The 26,514-nt window shown below is 37.7% G+C and overlaps 1 protein-coding gene across 4 annotated transcripts in view; it reads left to right on the top strand.

Annotated features, from left to right (window-relative positions):
- LOC129891204 (1-phosphatidylinositol-3-phosphate 5-kinase FAB1B) overlaps positions 1–16,318 on the top strand; it is a 28,159-nt gene extending 11,841 nt beyond the window's left edge. For all 4 annotated transcript variants that reach the window (XM_055966485.1, XM_055966481.1, XM_055966484.1 and 1 more), the window contains 9 exons: positions 141–294; positions 3,071–3,415; positions 3,928–4,782; positions 4,870–5,201; positions 11,307–11,430; positions 11,516–11,674; positions 12,805–14,307; positions 14,866–15,132; positions 15,554–16,318. In XM_055966485.1, the coding sequence (XP_055822460.1) occupies positions 141–294; positions 3,071–3,415; positions 3,928–4,782; positions 4,870–5,201; positions 11,307–11,430; positions 11,516–11,674; positions 12,805–14,307; positions 14,866–15,132; positions 15,554–15,868 (4,054 nt within the window). In that variant the 3' untranslated portion in view covers positions 15,869–16,318. The remainder of the gene's footprint in view (positions 1–140; positions 295–3,070; positions 3,416–3,927; positions 4,783–4,869; positions 5,202–11,306; positions 11,431–11,515; positions 11,675–12,804; positions 14,308–14,865; positions 15,133–15,553) is intronic.
- The last annotated feature ends 10,196 nt before the right edge of the window (positions 16,319–26,514 follow it).

The following is a 26,514-nucleotide window of genomic DNA, read 5'->3' as shown; positions in this document are numbered from 1 at the left end:
AGTCCTATTGAATGATTCTTTCACTTGGTTTCTGCCATCGTTGTGCTTCATTTTCCCTTTAAATTATTGGCCATACTATGAAAGTTTTGGTAGTTTATTTTCCTTCTGCTGATATAGTTCTCCTTTATGCTATTTACTAGTACGGTGGTTAAAGGCGTTGTTTGTAAGAAAAATGTGGCGCACCGGCGAATGACCTCAAAATTTGAAAAGCCTAGATTCCTAATCCTTGGAGGAGCATTGGAATATCAAAGGGTGGCTAATCACTTGTCAAGTTTTGACACTTTATTGCAGCAGGTTTTCACTCAATCCAATTCTTTGTTGATATTTTTAGTTACTTGATAGGATGAGGAAATGCAATTCTGGCCCCCAGACTGCAGGATCTTTGGGACTTTGAACACGTGGTTGTTTCTTCCCTGTTGCTGGGGGGAGGTGAGAGGTATCCCGTGGAATTAGTTGAGGTGCGTGTAAGCTGGCCCGGACACCACGGCTATTTTAAAAAAAGAAGATCTCCGTATCACTTTGTCCTTCACTAGACATTTTTCAAGTTCGTGTAGAGATGAAGCATTTGTGCTAAATACACCATCTTTTTTGTTCTTTTTCTATGTACATCACATCACACCATATCTACTTAATAAAATTGTAGAAGCCTTTTCCTCATAGAAAAGCCTTAAAATTGGCTTTAGATCATATACATACCATGATAACTAAATTACAAAATTAGTGATTGAAATACATGGATAAGATAATGGCTGAATGTACCTGTGGAAAAAGATAGTTGAATAATTTCATTCATATCTTTCTATGTCATATACATGGCTTTATATACATATGAGATTGTAGAATAGAATCACCTAAATCGCATGAAATCTGGAATCATATATTCTACATAAGGAGAAAGAATCGTAGATATGATATTATAGATTACAACAATTATTCTAAGATTTTAGAGAATCAGATTTTGATATGAAGAATATCTTCTTGGAAATCCTCTATCGGCCAACACTCCCCCTCAGCGGGTGAATGGATATCTTCCATTCCTAGCTTGCTTATTAGATCTTGAAACACATTGTTTGTCAGTCCTTTTGTTAAAACATCAGCCACTTGATCTTTTGTGGATACAAATGGCGTACAAATGAGTCCACTATCTCAGTTTTCCTTAATGAAATGTCTATCTACCTCAATATGCTTAGTGTGATCATGATGTACAGGATTATGAGCTATACTTATTGGTGATTTATTGTCACAATATAGTCTCATAGGGTCCTTCCCATCTTATCTTCAAATCATCAAGGATTATCTTTAACCATAACAACTCACAAACTCCCATAGCCATTAATCTAAATTCGGATTCTGCACTTGATCTGGCTACTACATTTTGTTTTTTACTCCTCCAAGTCACCAGATTTCCTCCAAAGAAAGTGCAATATCCAGAACTTGACCTTCGATCCACTAATGAACCAGCATAGTCCGCATCAGTAGAAGCCTCTAAAACCATGTCTCCTCCTCTTTTGAATAGTATTCCTTTACGGACTAACTTTAAGATATTGTAGAATCCTGTTGACAGCTTGAAGATGCATTTCTCTAGGATCATGCATAAATTGGCTAACAATACTTACAACAAAGGGAATGTCTGGCTTTGTATGGGATAAGTAAATCAATTTCCCTACAAGCCTTTGATACAAGCCTTTATCTACCACAAAATCTTCCAGAGCATTGCACAATCTATAATTATATTCAATTGGTGTAGCCACTGGTTTACACCCTAGTTTTCCTGTTTCTTTCAGCAAATCATGCACATATTTTTGTTGGGAAATAAAGATTTCTTGTTTTGAGTGTGCCACTTTGATTCCCAAAAAATACTTTAATTTCCCAAGCTCTTTGATGCCAAATTCCTCGAGTAAATACTTCTTCAAATTTTGTATCTCCTCTGAATCATCACCTGTTACTATGATGTCATCCACATAAACCAATAATGTTCTCACCTTTCCTGTTTTTGAGTGTCGCATGAACAAGATGTGGTCTCCTTGACTTTGTCGATACCCTAGCGTGATCATAACCTTTGTAATTCTTCCAAACCATTCACGAGGTGATTGTTTTAATCCATAGAGTGGCTTCTTCAGTCTGCACACCATTCCCTTCTTACGTTCAAAACCAGGTGGCACCTCCATATAGATCTCCTCATCTAAGTCTCCATGTAAAAAAGCCTTTTTTACATCATATTGTTGTAGGTTCCAATTAAAAACCGCAGCCAATGATAATAAGATTCTCACTGTATTCATTTTTGCCACTGGGGCAAAAGTCTCCAAATAATCAATTCCATAGGTCAGTGTATATCCATTTTCTACCAAACGAGCTTTAAATCTTTCTATGGACCCATTTGACTTATATTTCACAGTAAACACCCGTCCAACTTCTTCCCTTTTGGTAATTCCACAATTTCCCAAGTTTTGTTTCTCTCCGACCTGTGAAAATTTGTGGGGCATTCAAAGAGAGATTGCAGCTTGCCATGTTTGAAAAATAGGTTGAAAATTAGTCTTGGTTAAAAATGGATTGAAAATGGTTCTTTTGATGAACTCACAGATCCCGTAAGACTAATGAAACTCTGATACCACTGTTGGTTTTCAAAAGATGGTGCTAAAAAAGATCGGAAGAATAATTAAAAATGTTTCTCAATAATTTTATTAAGCATATAGGGCTTTGAATAGCCAACTTGATGACATAATCTGCAGAAAATCTGTGTAACAAAAATTTTAAAAAACTAAAATATCTCAACTAAAAATAATCTAATAGAAATTAAAAATTCAAAAGAAGTAGATTCATCCTAAAACTAAACAACTTATTATGCTAAAAGACGCTGCAGTAACTTTAGCAAATTTCAACAGTATGTCATTGGTTTCTCGTTCTCGAACCATTCAGATTAGCTAGAATGCTCTAGTTTCTTGTTATCTTGGTGTTGACCATGGAGAGAAGGCTTTTTAAAGAGTCCACATTGCATTATTTGGTTCATCACTTTTATTTGGATTAACTTTGTTTGGTTCATCACTTTTACTTGGATCATTCTTTCTTCTAGGAAATGGATCATCTGAAGATGGCTGTTGCAAAGATTGATGCTCATCATCCAAACATTTTGTTAGTAGAGAAATCAGTATCTCGATTTGCACAGGAATACCTGCTTGCAAAAGACATATCTCTGGTTCTCAATGTGAAGCGGCCGCTTTTAGAGCGTATTGCCCGTTGTACAGGTGCACAAGTAGTCCCTTCAATCGATAATCTTACAACGCCAAAGTTAGGGTACTGTGATTCATTCCATGTTGATAAGTTTGTGGAAGAGCATGGTAGTGCTGGGCAAGCTGGAAAGAAAATGACAAAGACCTTGATGTTTTTCGAAGGATGCCCGAAGCCATTTGGCTGTACAGTAAGTTGCATGTTTACTGGCTTGTATGTTAGCTGTGGCATGAAATAAATCTGAATTGGAAAACTACGTTCTATTGGTTTTGGTTGTACACTCAATTTCTTTATGGTGGACATGGTTATATTTCTATTTTTGTTGCTTTAACAAGGAGTAACAAAACTGTTAGTTGAAAAATTTAAGAAAAAAAGAAAGACTAATCCTTTGGAAGAACATACTCATTGGTAAAATATGGTATTACAGTTGACCTTTTGTCTCAATATTTAGAAAAACTTGCTATGGATATGATTTTTACTTCTTAATAATCAAGTAGTATTAGTATGTAAAATATTTGAGTCAGAATTATTCGACTTAGGCGTTACACATGTCCTCTATTGCTTATAGGTAATGTTTATGCTTATGATGCTAGAAAATGTGAAACAAGAATGGTGCACCTATTGTTCTGTTCTTGATCAGTCTCCTGGTGCAAATGTCAAAAGCGTGGAGGTTGACCTCTTTTTGTTTGTGTGGGTTCTCAGATTTTGCTCAAAGGTGCCAACGGGGACGATTTGAAGAAAATAAAACGTGTTATCCAATATGGAGTTTTTGCTGCTTATCACCTGGCTCTGGAGACATCTTTTCTCGCAGATGAAGGTGCTTCCTTGCCAGATCTCCCTTTGAAGTCCCCAATTAAAGTTGCATTGCCTGATAAACCATCAACTATTCAAAGATCCATTTCTATGATTCCTGGTTTCTCCCTACCAGTAACCCAGAGACCGCTCGATCAGCATTGCCCTGGCACACCATCTCATTCCTCAACCAAACTGCTGTATGGTATTACATCACCATCCAACAGTGCTCCAATGCTTGTCGAACAGTCAAGTTTTCCCGAGTGTGATAACTCATTAGCTAGTGCTACAACTGCCTCAAATAATGTCGACTTTTCTGATTGTCCTAATTCCTCGCATCAGTCAAGGCTTCAGTTCTCAGATCAAGCTTATGGGAGGAATGAAATGGCTCCAAATGATCCTCATGAAGCATCTCCACTAGACAGAGGTGAAGATGCAGGAAATGATTATATACTTGATTTTCCTAGCAATGCTTTGAGGGATGCTGGTAGCTTTTCTAATGTTGTGGGAAGTTTTCGCATGGCACACTTATCGTCAGAATTGGTGCTACCAGCATTTGATAATAATTACTTCGAGGAGTTAGGGTCACTGAAGCAAGATTATCCTTCCTCACCTTCCGACCAGCTGATTATTGTAGTGTGCCTTTCAACACGCTGTGTTTGGAAAGGAACTGTTTGTGAGCCCCCTCATATTTCTCGAATAAAATACTATGGGATCACTGATATGCCTTTGGGGCGGTTTTTACGGGACCGGCTGTTTGATGAGGTTATGTCTCTCTTCCTCTTTTAAAGTTGCACTGGATACATTCTATGCATGCATGGTTTATTCTGATATATGTAATATATTTACCAGAATTTTAGGTGTCCCTCATGTGAAATGCCACCAGAAGCACATGTTCGTTGCTATACTCATCGGCAAGGCAGCCTCACAATATCTGTAAAGAAGCTACCTGAACGTATCTTGCCAGGAGAACGGGAAGGAAAGATATGGATGTGGCACAGATGTCTGCGATGTCCTCGGATCAGTGGTTTCCCTCCTCCAACCAAGAGGGTAGTGATGTCTAATGCTGCTTGGGGATTGTCATTTGGGAAATTTTTGGAACTCAGTTTTTCGAATCATGCAGCAGCGAGCAGGGTTGCAAGTTGTGGTCATCTTCTTCACCGAGACTGTCTCCGGTTCTATGGGTATGCTGTTTCCAGTAAGGCACTTTTACGCATTAGCTTTCTACACTGGGATTGTAATGCTTTCACCTATTTGGATAAGTGTTTGTTTTTCTTTAATCAACTACCTAATATCATGTAAAGTATGTAGAGAGAAGGAAACCCGATGCATCGGTAAAATTATCATAAAAGCCTTGGACTCATTTCTTGTATAATGGTTAAAGTTGGTATCTGAAAGCAAGTACGTTATTCAAATAGACAGTTTCACATAAAGTAGTGGAAGCATTACCTCCTCTGTTGTTAAAGCTGGCACCTAACCCCACTTCATGTGAAAATTTTCTAACTTGAATTGACTACTATAGACTTACTGCAACAGCTACTGATGACAAACTCCCTTTTGCCGTTAGGTCATAGGTGTGATCATTTTGCTTACCACTTTTTGGTCTGGTTGAGGTTCTTAATATTGCATGGTCCTTAGCTTTTTGTTGTTTGCATGAATACTCTGATGATTTAGCTCATCAGCATGCATCAACTATCTTGACTGTTTTATATTAGGATTTACTGAATGCTCCCAGGCACATCTCCCAAGAACTCTCTCTCCTACTTCTTAGGAGTGTAGAACACCTTTTCCGGTGGTTTTCAGTTGGGAAAACTTTCTTTGTCTTCTAAACGAAGTCATCACCTTCTGTGATATCTGTCAGCCTTTTCTTTCTTCATTATCTGTTAAGATAGTGTTTTTATTTTCAGAGATGGGGGATAATAGTATTTACTTGAATGCTGGTTTTGAATCTTCCGACATTACTAGATGGACTGCTGACAACACCATTTGGTATGAATGGGTGAAGAGAAGCCGTAATATAAGGAGAAGATCATCCATTAGCAGTAAGATCATGGAATGGATATGCTTTGTCCTTAAAGAGGCCACGACAGATCAGAAGAGTGTGGTAAGAAGATGGAAAACCACAGACCAGGGTTCAGAACATTTTTCCACCAGAAAATGTAATGAACAAGGGAGATTTATGAATATCTTATCCTTAAATGGTGGTGGGAGATCTGTCATTATTATCCCGAAACAGCTTATAATGCTGGTTGGTGCGACATTGCATTTAAGGTAGAAAGTTTTATTAAATGATCTCCAAAGCAGGATATGATAATTCCTTCAAGGCGTTTTGAAACCAACTATCCATTTGCTGAGGTAGGACAAGAAAGCAAATGGCAGTCCAAGAACCTCAGGATGCAGAAGTGAGAACGAAGGAGGGGAACACTAATCTCAGTGATTCTAGTGAGCCAAGGATGATGGGTTGCTAAAAAGATGCTTAGTCAGGTGTTGTGGGAAAGAAGCAGAAGAGAAACCTACACTAGCTGAAGTGAGGAGGTGGACATCAGTCAACTGGAAATCGGCATTTGTGGTAAATATTTATGAGATGAATGATGACCTATATATCTATTTGAGTTCCCGAATAGGTTCATGGCCTAGAAGATTGTCCAAGGTCATTGGTACTGAATTTTTCTAAAGAGGATCTTGGGCCTGATTTAGCTGGGCAATTTATTTTTAGTGGTCTTCAACACAACCAAGGGGTAGATAACACAGACGACAGAAGTATCGAAGTTCTCGACCTCTCTCTTCTCGAACAGTCTTCACTGCATTCAAACACAGTTCCATCGAGACACAAATTCTATTTCGGAGGTGGTGATGGCCACAAAGGTAATGTAAATTGGGGGTCTTATACAAAAAGAAGGTGGAGGAGAGTCAACAGTCCAGAATAAGGTAGATGAAGGAAGAATTTGGGTAGAAAGTGAGAAAGTTCAGGCAGGGAAAAACTCAGTGACTTTGATAGATAACTGGGTAATAAAAGAGGCTAAGCTTCTACTCATTCAACAACAACAATCAGTTCTAAACAAAGAAATGGATGCAACAGGATGGGTACATCAAAAATATGATCAAGATAAGCAAATTACTCGGGCAGATTTCCTGGGGCATGAAGAGGAGGCACTGGAACTTTTAATGCATACTGATAGTAGCTGGCAAGCTAGAAGGATGGTGGCAGATTTTGAATGCAAGAAGACAAGATTCAAAGGTTCCCAGGAATTGAAAGGCCTAGTCCCTTCTGATGTCAAATTCAAAAGCAATGGAAAGAGAAGGGGAGAAGTTTGATTAATGTTGATCCACGAATTGCAAATGGTATCATGGAATGTCAGGGGATTGAATATTAGGGATGAAAGAACAATCGTGAAAAGTTTAGTATTAAACTGGAAGGAAGATATCATTTGTTTCCCGGAAACTAAACTAGAGGGGGACATCATAGAGGTGGCAGATATGGGGTGGTAGATGGGTGAGATTTGCTTGTCCAGAAGCTAGTGGCACAAGAGGGGTATTATGGTAATGTGGAACAGTAGGGTTTTGGAAGGGGGGAAATACTTGAAATTGGTGCTTATACTTTGACTTGCAAATTTGAGGCACAATTGCAGAACTTCTCTTGTCATATTACTGGGGTATATGCACCTACCTCCTACAAAGAAAGGAGGATAGTGTGGGATGAGATTGGGTCTGTAAGGGGTCTAATGGACGGGCCATGGGTTGTTTGTGGTGACTTTAATCTCTTGTTTTAGCTTGTTACTACCTTTTTGGAAGTCTCCAGCATACCTTAATGCTGAGGAATACAACATTACCAGTTTCAAAAAAAATTGTAATAGAAGAACAAGGGGTTTGGATGAATTTTCTGATTTCATAGAAGATATGAGCCTAATTGACATCCAGCTTGAAGGTGGAAACTTCACTTGGTTCAAAGAATATTATGAGACAGCTTCAAGAATTGACAGGTTCTTATTTCTGAAGAATGGGATGACAGTTTCAACAATATTAAGCAATCCCTTTTCCATAGATAAATATGTGATCACTTTCTAGTAGCCTTACAATGTGGTTCTTGGGCCCAGTACAAAAATTATTTCAAGTTTGAAAACTGGTGGCTAGGATCTGAAGGATTTAGTGATAGAGTTAGTTGCTGGTTGAACTCTTTCAATTTTATTGGCAGACCAAACTACATTCTTGCCTGCAAACTGAAAGCTCTTAAAACAAATCTGGAGGAATGGAGGAAGAGTGAGTAAGGAAACTTGAGTTTACAAAGGAAAAAGATGCTTGGTCAGATAGCAGAGCTGGATTCGGTACTTGGTGACAGAGCTTTAACTGAGGAGGATATAATTAAAAGGGCTGCAATTTATATGGAGTATGAGGAACTTGTCAAAAATGAAGAAATTTCATGGAGACAGATGGAAAGCCCTATGGAGGTCTGTGAATCAGGAAAGGGTTTCATTTAGTCAAATGGAAAGCCCTTACTTTTGGTAGGAAATATGGAGGTCTGTGAATCAGGAACTTGAAGATACACTACAAAGCACTGAAGATGAAATGGTTGTGGAGACTAACCAATGAGAGTCAGACTCTGTAAGGTAAAGTTATAATTGCAAAATATGAGGTGGAAACAAATGGATGACCAAGGTGGTTGCTAAACCATATAAGGTTAGTTTATAGAGGTCCATCAGGGTCTTTTGAAATGATTTAAAGATCAATACGAAGATCAAAGTTTGATGGTAATAAAATTAGCTTCTGGGAGGATAACTGACATGAAACAGGGATTCTGAAAACACAATTTCCGGACATATTCAATCTTGTACTTCACCCACAGAAGACTGTAGCACAAATGTGGACACCTCAAGGTTGGAATCTTATAGTCAGAAGATTTCTTAATGACTGGGAATTGACAGGGTAACTGAATTTACAGCATCCTTGAACAATTCAGTGGTTACAGGCAGGGGAAGATGTATTAAGGTGGCAAGGTAATAGTGATGGTGATTTCAAGGTGAATGCAGCATATAGGTTGATGAACCAGTCTAAACAGCAAATTGATAAGTGGCCTTAGAAGCATATCTGGAGAACTAATAATCCACACAAAGTAGCTTGTTTTGTGTGGCTTTTGGCAAAGGAAGCTGTCCTCACTCGAGACAATTTAATGAGAAGAAAAAACACAATGTGTTCCAGATGCTTTTTCATGTTGTTAAAGTAGAGATAGTCATCTATTTCTACATTGCAAAGTTACAGAACATCCATGTAGAATTTTCTTTAACCTTAAAAGGCATATCATGGATCATGCCCGGAAAGATTACAGAAGCTTTAAAGAGTTGGGAGGAATCAGAATCTATGGCAAAGAATAGAAGTAGATGGAGAATTATTCCTGCTTGCATCCCAACAATCGGGAAGGGTTTTGGGGGGGGGGGAACTCAAGTTGTTTTTAAAATATAGAGAATTGTATGCAAAAAAATATTGAATTGAATTGTCTTTTGCTCTTATGATTTTGGTGTTAGCAGATATACTCAAATGCTAGTGACTCTATTATAGATGATACCGACTCTATTATTGATGTTTTAGATTTTACATAAATATTGGAGGTGTGGAGACAAAACACTGGAGTGTAAAGGGTTTAGTTTGAGCAGGACCAAAACGGAATATTTGGAGTGTAAATTCAGCGATATAGTGCATGAGGCTTGTGTGGAAGTTAGGCTTGACACTCTGACTATCCCTAAGAGAGAGAGTTTCAAGTATCTTGGATTGCTAATCCAGTGAAGTGGGGACATCGACGATGATGTACTCTTCGTATTGGTGCGGCATGGATGAAGTGGAGGCTTGCTTCTAGAGTCTTGTGTGATAAGAAGGTACCACCTAAACCTAAGGTAAGTTCTACAAAATAGTGGTTAGACCGACATTGTTGTATGAGGAAGAGTGTTGGCCACTCAAGAATTACCATGTTCAGAAGATGCAAGTCACAGAAATGAGGATGTTCAGATGGATATGTGGACACACTAGGAGATATAAGATCAGAAATGAGGATATCCAGGACAAGGTGGGATTGACGTCTATGGTGGACAAGATGAGGGAAGCAATACTAAGATGATTTGGACATGTGAAGAGAAGATACACAGATGCCCCAGTGAGGAGGTGCGAGAGGTTGGTTATAGCAGGTACAAGGAGAGGTAGAGGTAGGCCGAAAAAGTATTGGGGAGAAGTGATTCGACATGACATGGCGCAACTCCAGATTATCGAGGAAATGACCTTAGATAGGAGGGTGTGGAAGTCACATATTAGGGTAGAAGATTAGTAGGTATGGAGTGTTGTCTTGTTTTTCGAGGGGCTTAGCCATTTTCTTATAGCGTCTTTCTTTTGATTTCCCCATCACGTGTTGTTGATTGTGTTTATGTTATCACATTATTTTGTGGTTTTTACTGTTTCCCTATTAGTTGCTTTGTTTCTTCATTGTTGTTTTTCCTTTTTTTATTATTCGAATATGTTATACTCGAGCCGAGGGTCCTCCGAAAACAGTCTCCTTACCTCCATGAGGTAGGAGCATGGTCTGCGTACACTCTACCTCCCCAGATCCCACTTGTGGGATTTCACCGGATATGTTGTTGTTGTTTGGTTCTACATATAGGTAGATCAGTTTTGTTTCTTGAGTACACTTGGAAAATGTTGTTTTACTTCCACCCATGTACTGTTTTTCCCTCTTTTATATATATATATATATAGTTACCAGTTTTAAAAAAAAATATTTGGGTTTACTGAATTAATTTTGATCGTTTCCTAATGTTTCTGTGACCTAGAATTTACAATGTGGACTTCTTGTATTGCTCTATGATAGAGCATGTGATGCTGCTGCTTCTTTCCCTCTGTTGAATAAATCATTATAGATCTGGAGTCCCTGATAAAAGAAGGGAACTCCTGTTAATAAGAGAGAACAGTACAACAAGAGAATGCTTCCAGAAAACTTGACAAATGGATAAGTTGCATCACATCGTGGAAAAGGCTTATATCAGGAAAATCTTACAGGTGTATGGTTTTCTTGTCAGTTTTGTTCCATTTGTAGTTTTTCAATGGTGACTTTCCATATACTGGGTTAGTATTCTCAGTCGATGTTGTGTTATCTTGTGCTCCCTTCTGGTCGTGGTGTATGTATAATTAACCGGTGTTACCGGTCCAATCTTTCTTAGATTTATTCGTGTGATGACACCACAAAGTATATATTATCCCTTTCTTGTTGCTCAAACAATGCTAGCTCTGCACCTCATCTTTGGTTGTTGCCGCAGGTTTGGGAAAATGGTAGCTTGTTTTCGATATGCTCCTGTTCATGTTTATTCTGTCTTTCTCCCACCTCCAAACCTTGAATTTAGCTATGATAATCAGGAATGGATTCAGAAAGAAAGTGAAGAGGTACAGTTGGATTGAATTCTTGCCTTAGTTTTGGTACTTCTATGTTTTGGTTTTTTCCTGAAGTGCTTGTCTTCTGCAAGAGAAGGTGCGCAGCAGGGCTAATGCATTGTTTTCTGAGGTGTCCAAAGTTCTTCATGTAAAGTTGGAAAAATTCTCTGTTGATATCAGCTTGAAAGCACCCAAGATAAGTGAGCAAATTGCAGAGATGGAAGAAATATTAGAGAAGGAGGAAACTGAGTTTGAGGTGATTCCTTGCTTGTTTTTTCTCTCTTGTTGTTGAGATACTAAGTTATATCATCTGCATTGGCGGTGATGTATGAACAAATTTGTCAATCTGGCCTATTGAAAAGGTTGTTATTGGTGACTGTTTGAAGTTCAACTGTTTTGAAAGACAATTACCAAACTAATATCTCTGTGTTTGGTGTGGATAACATGTTCCAAACCTTTCAACTTTTTTAAAAAACTTGAGAGTTTCAGTATAGTATGTGAGAAAATTCAGAGGCGCATTCCGTCACTCTAAGATATGTGAAAAGTAATGTAGAAACAAGTTGGAGAAGAAAGACATGATCAGGGTTCTCTATAAGAAATAGTAGTAGAAAAAGAATATGAGAGGAGTCGAGAGGGAAACAAGGTATACTGATTGAAGAGAGACAACAGTCCCAAAATGAACATATGTCCTAGGTTCGTTTGGTTCTAACTGAGAAATGGTCTTTGGTTTCACTAGGCAGTCAACCCAGAAGTTGGGAGAAAACCATCCAATATAAATGTGTAATATAGAACCCTTCCTTTTGGTGGGTTTCCTCAGGACGAATGCCTCTTAGTCTTGAGTAACTTGGACCATACCCCATACAACTGTTAGGTCTAGGTCCTCGACCTTACCACCTTCTCTGGGGCAATTAAGAACTCCTCCACTGGAGGACTGTTCCTCAGGGCTGCGCTATAATCGCTGCTGTTGATTCCCTCAGTAGATTTACAGCTGTTGGGAACTTTAGTGTAAAGGGCACCATAACTTGAAATAGAACTCTTTCGTCTAATTAAAAGTCTGCCTGGGGGTATCATTCAAGACATCAGACCTCAAGTTTCCTTCCCTTCTGAATAACAACCGCACCCCTGGGGGTGGGAGGTTGCTTGAGTCCATCCCCTCTCTAGTCACAGCGGAAGATAATCAGATGCTTACAAGCCCTCCTAATATGGAAGAAGTTCAAAAGTTAATTTTTAGCATGTCGGCGTGCAGTAACCCCCAAAAAGGTCTCCCATATCCTTTAAAGCCTTATTTAGGGGAGGTTCTTTTATTTTTTCTGTTTGCCCTTTTTATTTTCTTTTGGGTAAGACAGCCAAATGACTTATTTCTTACTGGTCTCCCCATTGTTCTAGGAATTGTTACGCAAGGCACTTAGCAGGGAGGTCAAAGTTGGTCAGCCTGCAGTTGACATCCTTGAGATAAATCGACTGAGGCGGCAGTTGGTTTTTCATGCTTATCTATGGGATAGACGGTTGATACATCTTTCCAGTTCTCATGGTAAAAATTCCCAAACTCAGGGCAGTTTGACACAACTGAAGGAGAAACCCCTCAGCTCTAGTGAGGAACTTACTGAAAGGACTGCAATTTCGAGACCTGGAAAAAGCTTGGGGAGCTATGATTCAGTTCTTCAGAATGTAAAGTCTGAAATAACATCTAATGAAGGAAGACAGAGTCAGATTCCTGATGAGGTTCACGAAAAATTGACTACTGATGAGAACCTAACTCACGGGAAAGGCGGTGAGGTTTTTTGTTCTATAAGAAGTACAGGAGACAGAAATGTAGTGGAACCTGGAAAAAATGTCAGACGCGTTCTTTCAGATGCAAAGTTCCCTTCTGTGGAAAGTTTATCTGACACTCTTGATGCTGCATGGACTGGTGAAAATCACCTGGCTATTAAGGAGCATAGCAGTGCATTTCCAGGTTCGTTCATTGTAGATTCTGCTGCTTTGTCTGGAGTTGCTGCAAATTCAGATGTCGAAATGTCTACGTGTGACAAAAATGGGGCTGAAACACCTCATTTATCTGCGAAGTCTGACCACACAGATTACCTGACCTGGGCAACAGCACATTTCTCAAATTTCTATCGTTCCTTCAACAAGAATATCACAGCAAATCCACAATATGTTGGTAAATTGAATGAGCATAATCCTGTTTATATCTTGTCGTTTAACGAATTGCAACATCAAGATGGTGCCAGGCTTCTGATGGCTGTTGGTGTAAATGACATTGTTATTCCAGTTTATGATGATGAGCCGACAAGTATTATTTCATATGCACTTGTCTCACCAGATTACCACAATCAAATGTCGGATGAATCTCAAAACCTGAAAGAAAATCACAAATCTTCAGCTTCTTTGTCGTTTCTGGATTCATTAAATCTACTTTCGCTCCACTCTGTGGATGAAATAGTTTCGGAATCTCCAAGAAGTTTTGGATCTACCAATGAAAGCATTTCATCGGGTTTTAGTTCTCGCAACTCAAATATGGATCCACCTACATATATTAATGCTTTGCATGCCCGAATATCTTTCTCAGATGATGGCCCTCTGGGAAAGGTCAAGTACACAGTCACCTGCTATTATGCGAAGCAATTTGAGACCTTAAGAAAGTCTTGTTGCCCCCATGAATCAGACTTCATACGTTCCCTTAGCCGATGCAAAAAATGGGGTGCTCAGGGTGGGAAGAGCAATGTTTTCTTTGCCAAAACCTTGGACGACCGATTTATCATCAAGCAGGTAACAAAGACAGAGTTGGAGTCGTTTATCAAGTTTGCACCAGCTTACTTCAAGTATATATCTGACTCAATAGCTAGTGGGAGCCCAACTTGCTTGGCAAAGATTCTGGGGATCTACCAGGTATCATTTGCTGTATTTCATTTCTATTTAACCAAAGTCACTGTTATAATTAGTATTTTCAGCTTTCTGATAGCTGTGTGCAGTGGAGCACTTTTATTCTGTTGAGGTAGTCTGGGTTTGTAACTAAGTTATATCCGTGGGTTATTATCTCCATCTGACCTCCTGACTCAACTTCTTATTGTCAAAATATATGAAGAATGTGTAAGATCATTGTTAAGCCTCCCATTTAAAAGTTACCTATTTTTCTTGATAGAGCTAATTTTCCAACATAGTCAGTCCTGTGCTTTAGAGGTGCTCCTCGCTGTACCCTAAAAGAAACTAGGTCACCCAAAAAAGTCGTATAAATTGGTTCATAAGACAGATCTAGCTTCTGCACTTTGGTCTGCCCTTAAAAGATTTCCTTACAAAAAATAAAGCAAAATCCGATTCCCTGAAATTTATTTGCTCCCCAATCTTTAACAGCATTCTGGTAGTTATACGTGTTCTTCTCCCTCCCCCGCCCCACCCTAATACTTCTTCCTGGGATCCTCACGTCATTGTCCTTTGGATATTTGTTAGGTTACATCAAAGCATCTCAAAGGTGGGAAAGAATCAAGAATGGATGTGCTTGTTATGGAAAATCTTCTTTTTAAGCGCAACATCACTAGACTGTATGACCTTAAAGGGTCGTCTCGATCACGCTATAATCCAGATTCAAGTGGAAGTAACAAAGTTTTACTTGATCAGAACTTGATTGAAGCAATGCCAACTTCTCCGATTTTTGTGGGAACGAAGGCTAAGCGGCTGCTGCAGAGAGCTGTGTGGAATGATACTTCATTTCTAGCGGTAAGCTTTGAAACAGTATCCAATATGACTAGTAACTTTGTTAAATTGTGTTCTATAAAGAGTTCTGTATTTTTTAATTCTAGCTGGGGTTACTAGTTTATCATTTCCTCTCTTCAATAAAGATTAAAATAGATGATTGCCGGGACCCCTCCCCCTTTTCTTCCTTTGCCATACCCCACATCTTTTCTTTGTTTTCTAATTGTTTATCCTTTCTTTTGCAAGATGTACTTGACCTTGTCACTGCACTAGTTCTCTCATTTGTTAGTAGGTTCTCCAGACTTTTTTTGTTAGTCGATGTTAACCAGCAAGTATATGTTGAAGTGTCACAAAGTGTGGCTTCATGCTCTTTAAACACGCGTTAAAGGCAACGTATGTTTCGTTCCCTGGTCTGATATATTAATAGAGATTTATGGTTTTGCAGTCAATAGATGTGATGGATTACTCATTACTAGTTGGGGTGGATGAGGAGAAGCATGAACTGGTGCTTGGTATTATTGATTTCATGAGACAATATACGTGGGACAAGCATCTTGAGACTTGGGTAAAGGCTTCAGGCATTCTAGGTGGGCCGAAGAATGCACCCCCAACAGTGATTTCTCCAAAGCAATACAAAACAAGATTCAGGAAAGCAATGTCTACATACTTTCTGATGGTGCCAGATGAGTGGCCATCGTCAACAGACATTTCTTGTGGATCCCAATCCAATCTATGTGAAGTCTCAAGTGGGCCTACATGAAGCGATACCTAAAATATTGGTGCAGAAAATTTGCAGGGTATATCCCCCGACTGGTGGTATAATTCTATCCAACCTTTCTTATGCCTTCAAGTTTTGTATATTTTGTGCAGGAATGTTGGGTAGTTGCTTTATTATTAGGATTATTTTTGCTTATTCAAAGCAGTACTACAGGGAGTTATTTCCATACAAAGAATTTGCTATTTTTTGGGCATTCCCGCTGTTGTATTCTAAGCTCTTGTACAATAGTCAGTCTTCATTTCTTTTCATATATGGTTTGATATGACCAGACCTCACTTGTGGACTTCACTGGATATGTTGTCGTATTATTTGATATGAAGAAAGGGTCCCCAGTGGAATGTCCGAGAGGTTGGTTTTCTTGTTTTCAGTTCTGATGCTCAATGGAAGCTCTTGGTATATTTATGTGTTTCTATGAGAATTGTGACAGTTTTGACAACGGCTGTCGTGGTAGCAGTAAGAAGGAATATAATTTGATCTAGTAAACGAGTCCTACAATCAGATTATATTCGAATTTACTGCACACACGACATTTTGATTTATGAAGTACCTATGCAATGAGTAGTATTTGATGCGATTATTTGCCCCTTCCTATATTTCACAGTTTATTTGGATCAGTTATGTGCTTTCTACTTGCAGAATATTCATCACAGAAATTTGTGTAGTTTAAAAGTCTCAATATTTCCTGGCAACTAGAGAGAGTAAAAGAGCTCGTATCCAACAGTTTTCTCCTTTTAATGATAGTGGGGTAAAAAATAATAATTAGATATTGCGCTAACCGCGTTTGGAAAAATTGAGGGTGGGATTTTGCAGAACTGAAGTTACCAAGTGTTATGTACTAGAAAATGAAAGGAATAAGGTTGTAACTGGTAAAAATTAATTCACTTTAATTTTGACTGTTATAATTTAAATTATGATTTCGAAGATTTTCATCTAGAGGCTTGGCCATTCTTTGGTGCTTTGTAAGCTTCTTTAGACTTTTATTTTAAAATATATCTTTTCAATAGAACTCTAATACAAATAAATCTCAGTATAAAAGCCATGTTTGTTTGAAAGTTTCATGGTTGCTATAGTGATGTGTTGTTATATATGTATATTGATTGTAGACGATAAAATTCGCGTCGATAAAATAGTAATCAAGAACGAAAAATATCGCAACAATCGTAATATTTGATTTTTGAATATGAGTGTTACAATCTTTATGAATTCTCTGATTCGTCTTTTCAAATATAAATCCAAAGGCTTTATAAGCTTGATCTTGAATTTTGAACTTGATCTTAACTTATACTTGAATTCAAGGGCGTCTAAGCTTGTTCTTGAATTTAGTGGTCTTGATCTTGATCTGTTCTTGAACTTTAATGTTTGTGTGCTTGAATTTTAGAATTGTAGCTTATAGAGAAATATGTGGCGTTTGATCCATGAGCTCTCTTTGGCTTTTTTGTTAGAATTCTCGTCTCTTTTCTGAATTATGAGGACCCCTATTTATATTTGTGGAATAGAGGAGTTGTGATAAGAACATGCTTTCATTCAGCCAATCAAATTTGAGTGACATTGCGGAGTAGCAGGCTTTCTTAGGCCCATTATGGCGGTATTTGATTGGTCGGAATACATCACTTGTACATGTGGCACATTTTTATTGGCCTTTGTCTTGACTAGGCATGCCATGCCATTTTGACAAATGGCATAATCCTATTGGATTCTTCGTTTGATTTGGCATGCCACATCATTTGACACATGACATAAAAAATGGGCATCTAGGATGAGATGATATTGACCTTAATAAAGTGGCCTTATCATCTGTAGCCTGAATCAATGGACTTTGGACTTTAATTAAAGGAAAAACTAAGTTCATGCCTCATAAAAGCAAAATAATTACAAACAAATATCCCTTTACAATTCATATCCCCAAGGCATGAGATTCACGAGAAAGATACCGTCACAGTATCAATATACTGACATGGTTGAGGCTGCTTCAGTCCTTAATGATACCACCACAATATATCTATATATTGTCATAATATCATTGATGTCTACTTCAATCCTTCAGCTACATCTCCATGAAAATCATCATACACTGGCATGGTATCATTAAGGATCATTTCATACAAATGTTGAATGATACCATCACAGTATATATACTATGATGGTGTCATAAATATTTTCCTAAGTCATTCAATATTGCATGAATGATACTACCACAATATATTCGTATATTATAATGATATTGAAAATTCTTAATGAGACACTTTTAAAATCCTCAATGATATCATAACAATATATTGATACCTTATTGTTATCATATAAGATTGAACTTTTTTTTAAGAAATAAAAATAAAATAATTAAGAGAAAATTATTAAAATCATAATCTTATTTATTAAACTAATTAGTAAATATATTTTTTGTGATACTTCGTTGGTATGTTGATACCATATCGGTATCATATGGAATTGAGCTTAATCCTCTGTGATATTTCATCGCTATATGATACACTATCTTTATCATGTAGGGTGGATGCTGACATCAGCATGACGTCAGTGCGCAAATTTAAAAATAATTAAAGGGGGTACAAGGGTAATTAGTTTGGCCGAAGGGGTATACAACAACAACAACAACAACAACAACCCAGTGAAATCCCACAACGTGGGGTCTGGGGAGGGTAGAGTGTACGCAGACCTTACTCCTACCAAGGTAGGACGGCTGTTTCCGAGAGACCCTCGGCTCAAAAAAGGCATAAAAGGGGGTCAGATAAGGTTAAGAAATTCAAAGAGCTATAGGAAAATAAATAACGAAGGCATCACAGATAAAATAGAGTAATCAAAAGTACTGAAAACAATAAATAGTAATAGAACTAACAGAAATGAGAGTACAAAGAATTGTAATGTGCTAGTGCGCCTATGAATAGGGAAGAATAACGAGACTATGTACTAGCCTTCTACCCTAAATAGTTTGTTTAAAGAGTCCATTTTGTGTAGTTGTTTATCAATTAAATCTGTATTTATTGGATTTAAATAATTAATCCAATTATATTAATTTATAATATTTATTTGGACTAATATATCTTGAATTTCAATCATTTTATAAATTTATATTTAATAAATGTTAAATGATTACAAATGTCCCCTGCTTCAAGTCTTGTCGAAGTATTTAATCTTTTGAAGACTAGGCTTGAAGTATTAACTACACGGTAATTATATGTCATGTATTTTAAAGTGCACCATAAATATATTAATTAATGCACTACTCCAAAATAATTGGAGCAATCATAATTGAAGCAGATAATTAGTATAATTGGAGGCAACCGTAACTTACTCCTTGAGTCATATCACGTGGCCTACTCCCACTTTCCATTGGTGTGGACCAACTGGAATAGGGAAAATAAAATATGTGTTTGTTTTCAAGTAAAACACAGAAAGGGTGGTTTCTATTCAATTTTAATTCCTGCCGACTTCGTATTAGTTGAAAAATAATTACAGTTATTCTTGGACAAGGATTTCTTCATGTTATTTAGCATCTATAAATATATGCTCCTTTTTTTTCATTATCAATACCAGTTGTTTGAAGTATTCTCTCCTTTTTCCACAGACCCCTTGGAGAGCAAGCACTTAAGGTACGTGGTTATATATATTTGTTTTGTTCTTTTTTTTTCCTATTCTATTGTTCATACACCAATGAAAGCAACATTTGTGTTTTGTGAGGCTACACAATGAAGAGTTTTATCATAACACAAGAATTTGGTCTTGAGGTGTGAAGGGATGTGTTTAACGTTCCTGCCTTGGGATCACAAATTTGAGGCTTTATGAGATCTCGAGTACTTGATCATAAGTTGTGAAGGGATGTGTTTAATATCCCCGCCTTTATATCACAAATTTGAGGCTTTATGAGATCCCGAATACTTGACCATAAGGTGTGAAGGGATGTGTTTAACGTCCCGCCTTGAGGTCACAAATTTGAAGCTTTATGAGATTCTGAATTCTTGGTTGTAAGGTGTGAAGGGATGTGTTTAACGTCCCTGCCTTGAGGTCACAAATTTGAGTCTTTATGAGATCCCGAATACTTGGTTGTAAGGTGTGAAGGGATGTGTTTAACGTTCCAGCCTTGAGGTCACAAATTTGAGGCTTTATGAGATCCCGAATACTTGGTCATAAGGAAATTTAGAGATCCTTTTAAGGATAAATCCGTGAAAAGGCCAACTTAAGGTACAAAGGGACAATTTTTGTCCACCTTAAGGCATGGAAATTTAGAGATTCCTTTAAGGATAAACCCGTAAAAAGCTAGCTTAAGGTGCAAAGGGACAATTTTTGTCCACCTTAAGGCCTGAAATTTAGAGATCCCTTTAAGGATAAACTCGTGAAAGGCCAGCTTAAGGTGCAAAGGGACATATTTTGTCCACCTTAGGGCGTGGAAATCTAGAGATTCTTTTAAGAATAAACCCATGCAAAGCCCAACTTAAGGTGCAAAGGGATAAATTTTGTCCACCTTAAGACATGGAAATTTAGAGATATTTTTAAGGATAAATCCGTGAAAAGTCCAGCTTAAGGTGCAAAGAGACAAATTTTGTCCACCTTAAGGCATGGAAATTTAAAGGTATTCTTATGGTGCAAAGAGAAGGATACTTATTCCCGCCTTGAGAAGGTAAATCTAAAAGGTCAGACTTCAACATTCACACTCAATCACTTTAAGTGTTTGGCTTGCAAACATGGTGGATCCGAAATTTCAACTTTAAGACTGGGAGAATTTGAAGATTTCAACTCACATTTTGGAGGATTTAAAGACTTCAATTTGCATACTTGGTTGATTTGAAACCCCAACATACACACTTAAAGAATTTGAATACTTCAACTAATTGCATATTTGGAAGATTTGAACACTTCAACTTGCAATCTTGGAGAATTGAAGACTTCAACTTGCATATTTGAAGAATTTGAAGACTTCAACTTACATACTTGAAGGATTTGAAGACTTTGACTTAAACACTTGATGAATTTGAAGACTTCAACTTGCATATTTAGAGGATTTAGAGACTTCAACTTGCATATTTGGATGATTGAAAACTTTAACTTGCATATTTAGAGGATTTAAAGACTTCAATTTGCATACTTTTTCATTTGAACCCCAACTTGCACACTTAAAGAATTTGAAGACTTCAACTTGCATATTTAGAGGATTTGAACATTCAACTCGCACACTTGAAGAATTTGAAGACTTCAACTCGCATAATTAAAGGTCTGAAGAATCCGACTTGCATACTTGGATGATTTAAACACTTCAACTGGCAAACTTGAAGAATTTGAAGACTTCAACTTACATAATTGAAGTTCTAAAGACTTCAACTTGCATACTTGGAGGATTTAAAGACTTCAACTTGCATACTTGGTATGATTTGAAGACTTCAAGCATACTGTTGAAGAAGCTCATATTTTATAAGGGTTGCCCCCATTAAGTCACCATCATTTGGTGCAAGTCTGAAGTTTGATGAAAGGGTATTCATAAAATTGACTTCCATGTGACAAATCAAGTGGGAACATGTGGTTTTTGACACTCATGCAACTGAACTCAGAATATAATTCTAAGCTCCTACGTACCTTAGTGAAGAGGATCAAGTCACAACATAGTTCTAGGGGAGTGATTTTTTTTGTCCTAACTTTTGCCTAGGCCGTCTCTTTCAAGATTTTCAACTTAGTGGACTTTTTTTTAATTTAATTTTTTTGGGGGTGCCATACACAGTTTATACTCTTGCGGTCCAGAAGTGACATGTAGTTTATACTCGTAACTTAAGGAGTGGCATCTCGCTTCAAGGGTAGTACCTTTTCAGAAATTTTGCATTAATAGGACTGATCCTTAGGCCATCAACATCGACAAGTTTGTAAGCGCCATTTGAATCTGCTTCTTATACGACATATGGTCCATCCCACTTCTAGGTAAATTTTCCTCCAGACTTATGTGAAGTGATAATATCCCTCCTTACTACGAGGACTTGGTCTACTACTTGGAAGAACCTTAAACTAACCTTCTTATTGAAAGCATGAGACAGACGGGCTTGATAACATTCAAGATTTTGTTGAGCTTCCAACTTATTTTCATAAAGTGCTTCTAACTCGGCAAGATGGAGTTGATCATTTTCTTCTTCAGTGAGCCCTTCTTAGATAGCAAGTCTTAAGGAAGGTATTTGACGCTCAAGTGGTAGAACTGCTTCAACTCCAAAAGCAAGTGAATATGGGGTTGCTTGAGTCGGTGTGCAATACGTCGTCCTATATGCCCACAAAACTTCTTCCATTCTTTCATGCCAGTCTCGTTTGGACTTGGAGACAATTTTCTTCAGCAGATTGCATGGAGTTTTAGTGAATGCTTTAGCTAGACCATTGGCAGCAACATGATACATAGAAGATTTGCACTGTTTAAAATCGAAGAGATCACATATTTTATTCATCAACTTGTTATCAAATGACTTGCCATTGTCTGTTATTATATAGCGAGAAATGCCAAATCGGTAGATGATATTCACCCGAATGAAGTTTGAAACATTTTCCTTCTTCACTTCTTTAAGAGAGACAACTTCGGTCCATTTTGACAAGTAGTCTGTTGTAGACAAGATATACAAGTATCCACCAGAGGACTTTGGCAGTGGCCCAACAACGTCCAATCCTCAAGCATCGAATGACCAAGATATGATAGTTGGATGTAATACTTCGAGCGGCTGATGTACGGAATTTGCATGAAATTGGCAAGCTTTGCACCTTCGAGCATAGTCTAAGCAATCTTTCACCATGGTCGGCCAATAATACCCCATTCTTTTTATGTGAAAGTGGAGCTTTGATCTAGATTGATATGATCCACATACTCCTGAATGTGCTTCTTGTAGAGCTTGGACTACTTCTTCCTCTCCCAAACATCACAAGAGTACTCCCTTAATTGATCTTTTATATAATGTGTCCTTGTAGTAGAGGAAGAGAGGTGCACGACGACAAATGTCAAACCTTCTTTTTGGATTTTATGGAAGTATCCCATAACACAAATAGTCGATAATAGGTTGTCGCCAATCTTCCTTTGCAGCTTCAGAAACAGCAATAAGATGCTCAATCTCATTTTCTGTATATTCATCCCCGTTTGGAGGTGGTACTACCCATTTTTGATAGATAGTAATTTGCGTTTGATATGGAAAAGTTAGAGTCGAAGCTAGAGCAGCAAGGGAATTAACTCACTTATTTTCTTTCCTTAGTATGTGTTGGAGGGTTAAATCTCCAAGTCATCTTATCAACCTTTGAGCATAGCCATGATAAGGGTGTAGTTTAGGTTTATTGGCCTCATAACTTCCAAAGAGCTGATTGATTACCAACTGATAGTCACCAAAGAGTTGTAATTGTAATTGCTTCATGTCGACAGCCATTTCGAGTCCAAGTATTAGTGCTTGGTATTTAGTGACATTATTGGAGCAATGTTGTTTCAAAGTAAAGGAGAATGGCAGAATCTCTCCTTGTGAAGTGACAAACACTAAGCCATCACCAGCTCCGCCACAATGTGCAGCCCTATCAAAGTACATCTTCCAAGGAGGTAGAATTTCAATGACCATTGCATCTTTATCAGGAAGCTCATCAGTTAACTACCAACTATCTTGTATTGGCTGGTCTGCCAAAAAGTCTGCTAATACCTGCTCTTTCACATCTTTTTGAGGGATAAACAAAATCTCAAACTGTTGGAAATGGAGGTACCATCTTTCTAGCTGGTCACTAAGGACTGGCTTCGACATAAAAAACTTGAGGGGATTTTCTTTAGACACAAGAAGAAAAATGTGAGCTTGAAAATAATGTTTAATCTTTTGGATTGAGAAGACTAGTGCTAAGCACAACTTTTTGATTGACGAATAATTCAGCTCATTTGATATCATCATTCTGCTCAAGTAGTAAAGAGAGTTTTCCTTGTCTGCATTATTTTCTTGAGCTAATAGGGCTCCTACAGACCTTTCTTGTGCCGCAATGTAGAGTATCAATGGATTTATAGGTATAAGGGATGCTAAAACTGGAGGCTTCACCAGATATGCTTTGATACTTTCAAAGGAATTGCTACATGTTTGGTCCCACTTAAAAGGAGCACCCTTCTTCATGAGATAGCTAACTGGTTGGCATCTTCCATCTAGATTCAAGATGAACCTCCTCAACAAGGCTAACTTTCCTTGAAGACTTTTTAGCTCATGAATGTTTCTAGGCTCGATCATTTTCAAGATAACATCAATTTTAGCTTGATCAATCTCAATCCCTTGATGTCGCATGATAATGACAAGAAACTTGCCAGAAGCAACTCCAAAGGCACATTTCAACGGATTCATCCTCAATTGGTATCTTTGAAGCAATTCAAACACCTTTCTTAAGTCTTCCAAATGATCACTCGTCTTTCTTGACTTCACCACCAAATCATCAACATAACATTCGATATTTTTGTGGAGAAAGTCATCAAATATATTTTGCATAGCCCTTTGATATATGGTGCCATCATTCTTTAAACCAAATGGCATTATCTTGTAGCAATAAATACCTTTAGACGTGTGAAATGCGGTGATTTATTCATCTTTTGGTGCCATATGAATATGGTTGTATCCGGATGAACCATCATGAAAGACATCGCCTCATAGCCAATTGTAGAATCAATCATAATCTCTCGAATGGGAAGCGGAAACTTATCCTTAGGGCATGCATTATTAAGGTCTCTAAAGTCAACACAAACTCAAATTTGACCATTCTTCTTCCTCACTAGAATAATACTTTAGATCCATGTAGGGTATTTGACTTCACGAATAAATCCTTCTTTGATGAGTTTTCTAACTTCATTCTCTATCAATGGAGCTAAGCTAGGCCTAAAATGTTTGTGAGCTTGCTTAACCAGACGAGCACCATTCTTGACTGCCAATTGATGGACTGCTACTTTAGAATTAAATCCAGGCATTTCTTTATAACTCCAAGCGAAGAAATTCTTATATTCTCTGAGTATATCCATATAAGTAATTTCTTCATCAGCTTCTAGAAAATCACTTAGGTAAGTTGGCCTTAGGTCTTCATTAGTGCCAAGGTTAACTTACTTTAAGGGATATATCGTGGATTTTACTCCTTATTCAAGTTCTGGCAGAGCATCTCCAGCATCTTCCTCTTCTTGAGGATCATTTTCATTGATAAATATGTGATAGCACTAGGCAGTATCTCCCAACTCTCCACTAATCTTCATTTGAGGTGAGGTATCGTGCTCACTCTAGATTATGACATGACATAAGGAGCCCACACTTTCTTCATCTTCCTCGTGATCCTTGGTGTAAACCACATTATGAGTCTTTGCCTTCAACACCTCATCATATGAAACCATAAGTTCCACTTATCGCCTCATTCTACAAGGAATCAAACTTTTGAAATCCCTTTAGATCATAGGTGAGGCAAGCATTCTCACTCTTAGGTAACTTCTCCAATGCTTGTTATCCTTCTTCTTCAATGGACCTAACCTCTCAAACATAGAAGTTCTTATGGTCGCTCTTCCAAGTTGATCGAAAATGGAACGCCTTTTATTGGAATCAACAAACTCATCTTCCATAGTGATGTAGTTATTGCTTGCCCTTCTTATAGAGTTGCAAGCTGGTGGCGGTTGGCTATAGCCTAAGCCTTTGCATGGTTGCCTGGTTGTATCTTCCAATAGAAGTTTCCCTAACCTTAATGGTTCATTAGGTTCGTATCCAGCCTTCATAAATACCTTGTAAGAATTTGGATCAAAACCTTCTTTTGTGCATCTTGTAGGGAGAGTCATATCTCATGATGGATTTGGAGCGATTGACTTTCCCAGTAGATTAGAAGACGAGTTTATTGCTTCAATCCATTTGATAGGAAGAGTCAGGCCTCTTAGCACATTTTCTTGGGTGTCAGATGATTTCCTTTCCTCCTTCTTTTCCTTTGGAACGTAGAAGAGTATAGAAGTCAACTTCTTTTTCAAGGACATGATCTTCATTTAGAACGGAAAAAGGTTTCTTAATATCATCTTTGACTTTTTCGACAGCCACATCAGCTCTTTTATTTGCAAGCATATTGGACTTGGTTGATTTGACATCATCAAGTTTTGCCTCCTTCACAATGTAACTCTCCATATAGAATTTTGCATCAGCAAAGTGTGACTTAACTTTAGTAAAAGGATTATCATCAGCAACTATTTTCCTTTCAATTTTGTCTTCAAGATACTTCAAAATTGATAGTAAGAAGATGAGACAATTTTGTTCTCATGTACCCAAGGTCTGCCAAGCAATATATTATATAAAATTTTTGCATCAATCATATGCATACATGCACTTGATCGCAAATCTTTCAAGTTGATTTCTAATTTGATAGAGCCTATGGACCTCTGACCCCCTTGATTGAATCCTTGTATCAACAAACGACTTTCACTAAGTTCTTCAGATTTGATACCAAGTTCCTTCAAAGTGTGAATGGGTAGAATGTTAACTCCAGATCCTTTATCTATCAGGATTTTGTATATCTTCTTCTCTAGTACATGACCCATCATATACAAAGAACGGTTGTGTAATGTTTCACCAAATAGAAGACATCCTCAAGGGGGTTCAACATGCTTTTTAGAAGGTTACCGAGACACCATTGATGAGATTTCTCTC

Source organism: Solanum dulcamara, chromosome 6, assembly GCF_947179165.1.
Source record: "Solanum dulcamara chromosome 6, daSolDulc1.2, whole genome shotgun sequence".
In the NCBI taxonomy this organism is placed as follows: Eukaryota; Viridiplantae; Streptophyta; class Magnoliopsida; order Solanales; family Solanaceae; genus Solanum; species Solanum dulcamara.
Note: the sequence above shows the minus strand (reverse complement) of the source record. Positions and strands in the feature narration are given on the sequence as shown.